The 9,593-nt window shown below is 60.0% G+C and overlaps 1 protein-coding gene across 1 annotated transcript; it reads left to right on the top strand.

The window, feature by feature from the left end:
• Positions 1-6: 6 nt before the first annotated feature.
• ZBTB22 (zinc finger and BTB domain containing 22) lies at positions 7-6,934 on the top strand (the record flags this gene model as incomplete). Its single annotated transcript, XM_082500059.1, has 2 exons — positions 7-36; positions 5,411-6,934. The coding sequence occupies exon 2, from the start codon at positions 5,435-5,437 to the stop codon at positions 6,932-6,934; it is 1,500 nt and encodes a 499-aa protein (XP_082356185.1). The 5' UTR covers positions 7-36; positions 5,411-5,434.
• Between the last annotated feature and the right edge of the window lie 2,659 nt (positions 6,935-9,593).

Raw genomic sequence — 9,593 nt, 5'->3', positions numbered from 1 at the left:
GGCGGCGGCGGCGGCGCCCTGAGCCCCCGAGCGCGGGTGAGCGGGGGGCGGGGCGGGGGCGGGGCCGCCCGGGACGGGGGTACGGGGCGGGGGGGGGGGGGGGGTATAGGGGAGCCTATAGGGGCCGCGGTATAGGGGCTATAGGGGGGGGGATAGCGGCTATAGGGGCCGGGGGGGTAGAGGGGCCCCGGTGGGGGGGGTAGAGGGGTATAGGGGCTATAGGGGTTATAGGGGTTGGGGGGGGCATAGGGGCTATAGGGGGTGTGGGCTATGGGGAGGGGGGTATAGGGGCTATAGGGGGGGTGTGGGGGTGTAGGGGCTATAGGGAGGGGTGTATGGGGGCTATAGGGGGAGTGTAGTGGCCCGGGCTATAGGGGGGGTATAGGGGCTATAGGGGGTGTGGGGAGGGGGGCATGGGGGCCCGGGCTATAGGGGGGGCTATAGGGGGTGTGGGGGTATAGGGGCTATGGGGAGGGGGGTGTAGGGGCTATAGGGGGGGGTATAGGGGCTATGGGGAGGGGGGTGTAGGGGCTATAGGGGGTGTGGGGAGGGGGGTATGGGGGCTATAGGGGGGGTATGGGGGCCCGGGCTATAGGGGGGGGCTATAGGGGCTATAGGGGGTGTGGGGGTATAGGGGCTATGGGGAGGGGGGTATGGGGGCTATAGGGGGTGTGGGGAGGGGGGTATGGGGGCTATGGGGGCTATAGGGGGTGTGGAGGTATTATAGGGGCTGTGGGGAGGGGGGTATGGGGGCTATAGGGTGTGTGGGGGCATAGGGGCTATAGGGGGTGTGGGGGTCTAGGGGCTATGGGGAGGGGGGTATGGGGGCTATAGGGGGGGTATAGGGGCTATGGGGAGGGGGGTATGGGGTCTATGGGGGGGTGTAGGGGCTATAGGGGGTGTGGGGGTATAGGGGCTATGGGGAGGGAGGTATGGGGGCTATAGGGGGGGTATAGGGGCTATGGGGAGGGGGTATGGGGGCTATGGGGGGGGGTATAGGGGCTATAGGGGGTGTGGGGGTCTAGGGGCTATGGGCAGGGGGGTATAGGGGGTATAGAGGCTATGGGGAGGGGGGTATGGGGGCTATAGGGGGGTGTAGGGGCCCGGGCTATAGGGGCTATGGGGGCTATGGGGGGTGAGGTGTATAGCGGCTATGGGGGCTATAGGGGTTGGGGGGTATAGGGGCTGTGGGGGGTATAGGGGCCGGGGGTATAGGGGGTATGGGGGGGGGGTTATAGGGGGTGTGTGTAGGGGCCCGGGCTATAGGGGGTCCATAGGGGCGGGGGGCATAGGGCTATGGGGGGGTATAGCGGCTATAGGGGCCAGGGGTATGGAGGGGCCTATGGCGGGGGCTACAGCGCCTATAGGGGCTATAGGGGGTGTGGAGCTATAGGGACTGGGGGGGTATAGTGGCTATAGGGGTGGGGGGGATAAGGGCTTTGGGGGGGGCTATAGGGGCTACGGGGAGGCTATAGGGGGTGTATGTAGGTGTTATGGGGAGTCCATAGGGGCCGGGGGTATAGGGGCTGGGGGGGGGGGGGAATATGGGGGGTGTAGGTCTGGGGGGGTGTAGGGGCTATAGGGGCCGGGGGTATAGGGGTGGGGGGGTATAGGGGCTATGAGGGCAGCCATAGGGGCTGGGGGGGGAGGGGGGGGCATAGGGGGTGTATATGGGAGTCTATAGGGGCTGAGGCTATAGGAGCTGGTACTGCCGGGGGGGGGGGGGGGGGGGCTATAGGGGGTGTGGGGGGCTATAGGGGGGTATAGAGGTGTGGGCAGTGTATAGGGGCTATGGGGGGTGGTATAGGGACTATGGGGGGTGGTATAGGGGCTATGGGGGGGTATAGGGGCTATAGGGGGGTATAGAGGTGTGGGCAGTGTATAGGGGCTATGGGGGGCGGTATAGGGGCTATGGGGGGGGTATAGGGGCTATAGGGGGGTATAGAGGTGTGGGCAGTGTATAGGGGCTATGGGGGGGTATAGGGGCTATAGGGGGGTATAGAGGTGTGGGCAGTGTATAGGGGCTATGGGGGGCGGTATAGGGGCTATGGGGGGGGTATAGGGGCTATAGGGGGGTATAGAGGTGTGGGCAGTGTATAGGGGCTATGGGCGGTATAGGGGCTATAGGGGGGTATAGAGGTGTGGGCAGTGTATAGGGGCTATGGGGGGCGGTATAGGGGCTATGGGGGGGGTATAGGGGCTATAGGGGGTATCGAGGTGTGGGCAGTGTATAGGGGCTATGGGGGGCGGTATAGGGGCTATGGGGGGGGTATAGGGGCTATAGGGGGTATCGAGGTGTGGGCAGTGTATAGGGGCTATGGGGGGCGGTATAGGGGCTATGGGGGGGGTATAGGGGCTATAGGGGGGTATAGAGATGTGGGCAGTGTATAGGGGCTATGGGGGGCGGTATAGGGGCTATGGGGGGGGTATAGGGGCTATAGGGGGTATCGAGGTGTGGGCAGTGTATAGGGGCCGGGGCTGTATGGGGCGTATAGGGCGGGGGCTATAGGGGGCTGGGGGGGGGTCTATAGGGGTGAGGAGCCTGTATGGGGGGGGGGGGGTGTCACCTATAGGGGATGTATGGGCTGTATAGGGGGTGGGGGCTATAGGGTAAGTGTGGGGCTATAGGGGGTGGGGTGTGTAGGGGTGGGGGCTATAGGGAGAGAGGGGGTATAGGGCGATTTGGGGCAGATTGAAGAGGTTTTGGGGGCGATTTGGGGCAGAATTAAGGAGTTTTGGGGCGATTTGGGGCAAAATTAAGGAGTTTGGGGGCGATTTGGGGCAGAATTAAGGAGTTTTGGGGGCGATTTGGGGCAGAATTAAGGAGTTTTGGGGCGATTTGGGGCAGAATTGAGGGATTTGGGGCAGAACTAAGGAGTTTTGGGGCAGATTTGGGTTTTTTGGTGAAGATTTAGTGCAGAACTGAGGGGATTTGGTGAAGATTTGGGGCAGATTTAGAGTTTTTTGGTGAAGATTTAGGGCAGATTTGGGGAATTTGGTGAAGATTTAGGGCAGATTTGAGGGGATTTGGTGACGATTTGGAGTGTTTTTGTGAAGATTTGGGGCAGATTTGGGGTTTTTGGTGAAGATTTAGGGCAGATCTGTGTTTTTTGGTGAAGATTTAGGGCAGAATTGAGGGGATTTGCTGACGATTTGGGGTGTTTTGGTGACGATTTGAGGCAGATTTGTTTGGGTTTTTTTCTGAAGATTTGGGGCAGATTTGAGGGGATTTGCTGACGATTTGGGGCAGATTTGAGTTTTTTTGTGAAGATTTGGGGCAGATTTGAGGGAATTTGGGGTGTTTTTGTGAAGATTTAGGGCAGTTTTGAGGGGATTTGCTGACGATTTGGGGTAGATTTGAGTTTTTTTGCTGAAGATTTGGGGCAGATTTGAGGGGATTTGGGGTGTTTTTGTGAAGATTTAGGGCAGTTTTGAGGGGATTTGCTGACGATTTGGGGTAGATTTGAGTTTTTTTGCTGAAGATTTGGGGCAGATTTGAGGGGATTTGGGGTATTTTTGTGAAGATTTAGGGCAGTTTTGAGGGGATTTGCTGATGATTTGGTGCAGATTTGGGCTTTTATGTGCAGATTTGGGGCAGATTTGAGGGGATTTGGGGTGTTTTTATGAAGATTTATGGCAGTTTTGAGGGGATTTGCTGACGATTTGGGGCAGATTTGAGGTTTTTTGTGCAGATTTGGGGTGTTTTTGTGAAGATTTATGGCAGTTTTGAGGGGATTTGCTGACGATTTGGGGCAGATTAGTTTTTTTTTCTGAAGATTTGGGGCAGATTTGAGGGGATTTGGGGTGTTTTTGTGAAGATTTAAGGCAGTTTTGAGGGAATTTGCTGATGATTTGGGGCAGATTTGGTTTTTTTTTTTGTGAAGATTTAGGGCAGTTTTGAGGGGATTTGCTGATAATTTCGGGTGGATTAGGGTTTTTTTGTGCAGATTTGGGGCAGATTTGAGGGAATTTGGGGTGTTTTTGTGAAGATTTATGGCAGTTTTGAGGGGATTTGCTGACGATTTGGCGCGGATTAGGTTTTTTTTGTGCAGATTTGGGGCAGATTTGAGGGGATTTGGGGTGTTTTTGTGAAGATTTATGGAAGTTTTGAGGGGATTTGCTGAGGATTTGGGGCAGATTTGTTTGGTTGGTTTTTTTTTGTGAAGATTTAGGGCAGATTTGAGGGGATTTGCTGACGCTTTTGGGCGGATTAGTTTTTTTTTCTGAAGATTTGAGGCAGATTTGAGGGAATTTGGGGTCTTTTTGTGAAGATTTAGGGCAGTTCTGAGGGGATTTGCTGACAATTTGGGGCAGATTTGGTTTTTTTGTGAAGATTTGGGGCAGATTTGAGGGAATTTGGGGTGTTTTTGTGAAGATTTAGGGCAGTTTTGAGGGAATTTCCTGATGATTTGGGGCAGATTTGTTTGGTTTTTTTTTTTTTTGTGAAGATTTGGGGCAGTTTTGAGGGGATTTGCTGACGATTTGGGGCAGATTTGAGTTTTTTTGCTGAAGATTTGGGGCAGATTTGAGGGGATTTGGGGTGTTTTTGTGAAGATTTAGGGCAGTTTTGAGGGAATTTCCTGATGATTTGGGGCAGATTTGTTTGTTTTGGTTTTTTTTGTGAAGATTTGGGGCAGTTTTGAGGGGATTTGCTGATGATTTGGTGCAGATTTGAGGTTTTTTTGTGCAGATTTAGGGCAGTTTTGAGGGGATTTGCTGACAATTTGGGGCAGATTTGGTTTTTTTTGTGAAGATTTGGGGCAGATTTGAGGGAATTTGGGGTGTTTTTGTGAAGATTTAGAGCAGTTTTGAGGGGATTTGCTGACGATTTGGGGCAGATTTGGTTTTTTTTTTTTGTGAAGATTTGGGGCAGATTTGAGGGGATTTGCTGATGATTTGGTGCAGATTTGAGGTTTTTTTGTGCAGATTTAGGGCAGTTTTGAGGGGATTTGGGGTGTTTTTGTGAAGATTTAGGGCAGTTTTGAGGGGATTTGCTGACGATTTGGGGCAGATTAGTTTTTTTTTTTTGTGAAGATTTGGGGCAGATTTGAGGGGATTTGCTGACGATTTGGCGCGGATTAGGTTTTTTTTGTGCAGATTTAGGGCAGTTTTGAGGGGATTTGCTGATGATTTGGTGCAGATTTGAGGTTTTTTGTGCAGATTTGAGGCAGATTTGAGGGGATTTGGGGTGTTTTTGTGAAGATTTAGGGCAGATTTGAGGGCATTTGCTGACGCTTTGGGGCCTTCTGGTGACTCTTCGGGGCAGATTTGGGGCCGGGTTCTTTTTTTTTTGGGGGGGGGGGGGGTGAAGATTTAAGGCCCGAGTGGTTCCCGGCGAAGATTTGGGCTCGAAGGGCGTTTGGTGACCACGGCCCTCCCCCTCTCTGACCTTCCTCCCCCTTTCCCTCAGGAGCGTCGCCGCCGGGCCGGCGCCATGGAGGCCTCATGCGGCGGCGGTAGTTTGGTCCACATCGACTTCCCGGAGATCACCAGCGCTTTGTTGGCCAACCTCAACCAGCAGCGGGTGGAAGGGAAACTCTGCGACATCTCCATCCACGTGCAAGGCCGCGTCTTCCGCGCCCACCGCGCCGTCTTGGCCGCCTCCTCCCCTTACTTCCACGACCAGGTCCTCCTCAAAAACATGACCTCCATCGTCTTGCCCAGCGTCATGGACCCCGGCGCCTTCGAAACCGTCCTGGGCTCGGCCTACACCGGCCGCCTCTCCATGGCCCCCGAGGAGATCGTCAACTTCTTGACGGTGGGCAGCGTCCTCCAGATGTGGCACATCGTGGACAAGTGCACCGAACTCCTCAAGGAAGGCCGGGCCGCTCCGGCTCTGCCGGGGCCTTCCTCCTCCTCTTCCTCTTCCACTTCCTCCTCCTCCTCCTCCTCTTTACGCGCCCACTCCAGTCGCACCAGTGACAACCAGTCCCCCAGCAGCAGCAACTACTTCAGCCCCCGCGACGCCGCCGAGGGGAACGACCCCCCCAAATACGCCCCGCGGGGGGTCCCCGAGGAGGTGGGCAAAGGGGGGACGGGGGACCTGCTGGAGGGGGAGGAAGGCAGCGAGGACGGGGACGGCGGCCGACGGCCCCTCTACGTCCAACCCAGTATCGTCCCCCAGAAGCAGTGGGTCTACGTCAAACAGGAGTGGCTGCAGGAGGACCTGGTCCTCACCTGCGAGGAAGACGAAGACCCCGTGGAAGGACCCGCCCGGACGGACGGAATCCCTCGCGGTGGCGCCACCGCCGCCGTTGTCCCCCCCCGTCCCGCCGCCCCCAAACTGGAGGAGCAGGTGAACTTCTGCGAGTCCTCCGAGGATTTCCCTTCGCCCTACGAGAGTTTAGAAGATGGCGGCGGCGGCGGCGGCGGCGGCGGCGGTTCCTTCGCGCCGCGCTCCCTCCTCCCCATGGACATGCAGGGCAACCAGATCTTGGTCTTCCCGCCTCAAACGCCGGTGGAACACGGCGCCGTCCAACTGGCGGCGGCGGCGGCCGACGGCAACAAGATTTTCATGTGCCACTGCGGCAAAGCCTTCTCCCACAAGAGCATGAGGGACCGCCATGTCAACATGCACCTCAACCTCCGGCCCTTCGACTGTCCCGTCTGCAACAAGAAGTTCAAGATGAAGCACCACCTCACGGAGCACATGAAGACCCACACCGGCCTCAAGCCCTACCAGTGCGACGTCTGCGCCAAGAAATTCATGTGGCGCGACAGCTTCATGCGGCACAAGGGGCACTGCGAACGCCGTCACCGTTTGGCCGCCGTTTTGCCCGCTCCCCCCGTTCTGCCCGGGGTGGCCAAGAAGGAGCAGAGCTTGGGGGGAGGTGGGGGGGGTGGCGGGGGTGAAGGGGACTGGGGGACGTTGCGGGAAGGCCCCGCCGGGGGGTCGCCGCGGGGGGAGATGGGTTTCGGCGGGGGGAAGATGTGAGGTGGGAGTGATGGTGGAGGTGGTGGGGGTGGGATGGGTCCCGGCGGGCCTGGGCAACTGGGTCTCGGCAGGCCTGGCCAACTGGGTCCCATCATACTTGGCCAACTGGGTCCCGTCGGGCTTGGCCAACTGGGTCCATCATGCCTGGCCAACTGGGTCCCATCATACTTGGGCAACTGGGTCCCATCATACTTGGGCAACTGGGTCCCATCATATTTGGCCAACTGGGTCCCGTCAGGCCTGGGCAACTGGGTCCCGTCATACTTGGCCAACTGGGTCCTGTAGTGCCCGGCCAACTGGGTCCCGTCAGGCCTGGCCAACTGGGTCCCGTCAGGCCTGGCCAACTGGGTCCATCATGCCTGGGCAACTGGGTCCTGTCATACTTGGGCAACTGGGTTCCATCATGACTGGCCAACTGGGTCCCATCATATTTGGCCAACTGGGTCCCGGCGGGCCTGGCCAACTGGGTCCCGTCACGCCTGGCCAACTGGGTCCCGTCACGCCTGGCCAACTGGGTCCCGTCACGCCTGGCCAACTGGGTCCCGTCACGCCTGGCCAACTGGGTCCCATCATACTTGGCCAACTGGGTCCCATCATGCCTGGCCAACTGGGTCCCGGCATACTTGGGCAACTGGGTTCCACCATATTTGGCCAACTGGGTCCCGTCGGGCCTGGGCAACTGGGTCCCATCATACTTGGCCAACTGGGTCCCGTCGGGCTTGGCCAACTGGGTCCTGTAGTGCCCAGGCAACTGGGTCCCGTCTTGCCTGGCCAACTGGGTCCCGTCAGGCCTGGCCAACTGGGTCCATCATGCCTGGGCAACTGGGTCCTGTCATACTTGGGCAACTGGGTCCCATCGGGCCTGGCCAACTGGGTCCTGTCATACTTGGCCAACTGGGTCCATCATGCCTGGGCAACTGGGTCCCGTCAGGCTTGGCCAACTGGGTCCTGTCATACTTGGGCAACTGGGTCCATCATGCCTGGGCAACTGGGTCCTGTCATACTTGGGCAACTGGGTCCCGTCGGGCCTGGCCAACTGGGTCCCATCATACTTGGCCAACTGGGTCCCGTCATACTTGGCCAACTGGTTCCATCACGCCTGGGCAACTGGGTCCCGTCACGCCTGGGCAACTGGGTCCCGTCATACTTGGCCAACTGGGTCCCGTCATGCCTGGCCAACTGGGTCCCGTCATACTTGGCCAACTGGGTCCCATCGGGCCTGGCCAACTGGGTCCCATCGGGCCTGGGCAACTGGGTCCCATCGGGCCTGGGCAACTGGGTCCCGTCATACTTGGCCAACTGGGTCCATCATGCCTGGGCAACTGGGTCCTGTAGTGCCCAGGCAACTGGGTCCCATCATGCCCAGATGTTTGGGCCCCAGATGTCTGGGGCGCCCAGGGCCCACCCCACCTTGGACGCTCGGCTCCCGTCCCACCCAGCTGTTTTGCCTCCCCCCCCCCCCCCACATCTGGGCGTGCACCTCCCCTCCCACTGCAGCTCCTGGGGCCCCTCCCCCCCAGATGTTGGGGTCCCGCCACATCTGGACCCCCCCCCTCCCTCCTCCTCCTCCCCAGATGTTGGGGTCCCACCTCACCTGGGCAACGCCCCCCCCTCCCCCCCCCAGATGTTTGGCTCCCACCAACATCTGCCCAACTGGGTTCCCCCCCCCCCTGTGTCGGTGTTGGTGTGTGTGTGTTAACGACCAGTGCTGAACTGGGAACTGCCCCCCCCCCCCCCAAATTACCCCCTCCCCCGTACGACCCCTCCCCCCTCTCCCCCCCCCGGGGGTGCCCCTCCCCCACCCGGGTCAGGCCCCGAGGGGGGGGTTGGGGGGGGGGTTGGGGGGGGGTATCCGTGTCGCCCCCCCCCCCCCCCTTCATTTTTGTAATTTGAGTCCATTTGTGGCTTTTTTTAACGTCGATAAATATTGACCGGTGCGGAGGGCTCGGCCTCTTGGGGGCGTGGCCACGGGGCGCGGGGGGCGTGGCCACGGGGCGGGGGGGCGTGGCGAGGGAGCAGCGGGGTGAAGGGCGCGGGGGGCGTGGCGAGGAGGGAGGGGGCGTGGCGCGGAGCGCGGGGGCGTGGCGGAGCGAAGCGGGGGCGTGGCGCGGAGCGCGGGGCGTGGTGGAGTAGTGAGGGGGGCGTGGTGGAGGAGCGCGGGGGCGTGGTGGAGCGGCGAGGGGGCGTGGCGTGGAGCGAAGGGGCGTGGCGGAGCGGCGCGGGGACGTGGTGGAGGAGGGCGGGGGCGTGGCGGGGGCGTGGCGTGGCGGAGGGGGCGGGGCCGGGAAAGCGAAAGCGAAAGCGGCGGCGGCGATGGCGGCGCTGGGACTGGTGTTGGCGGGTGAGAGCGGGGGGAGCGCGGGGGGACACCCCCCCCCCCCCCGGGACCCCCAAAAAATTCCATATATGGGACTCCCCCACCCCCCCCCCGCGACCCCTCGGTACCTCCCAACCTCGGAACACCCCCACCCGGACCGCCCCTCCCCCCCCCCCCCCCCCCCCGCGACTCCCCCCAACCTCCCCCCCCTTCCCCCCAATATTGGCCCTCCCCCGGGACCCCCCAATATTCCTCCTCCCCCCCCCGGGACCCCCCCCCAACCTCCCCCCCCCCCCCCCGAACCCCCCAATATTGTCCCCGCCGGACCCTCCAACCTCCCCC

Source organism: Vanellus vanellus (assembly GCF_965231255.1).
Source record: "Vanellus vanellus genome assembly, contig: HAP1_SCAFFOLD_2427, whole genome shotgun sequence".
Lineage (NCBI taxonomy): Eukaryota > Metazoa > Chordata > Aves > Charadriiformes > Charadriidae > Vanellus > Vanellus vanellus.
Note: the sequence above shows the minus strand (reverse complement) of the source record. Positions and strands in the feature narration are given on the sequence as shown.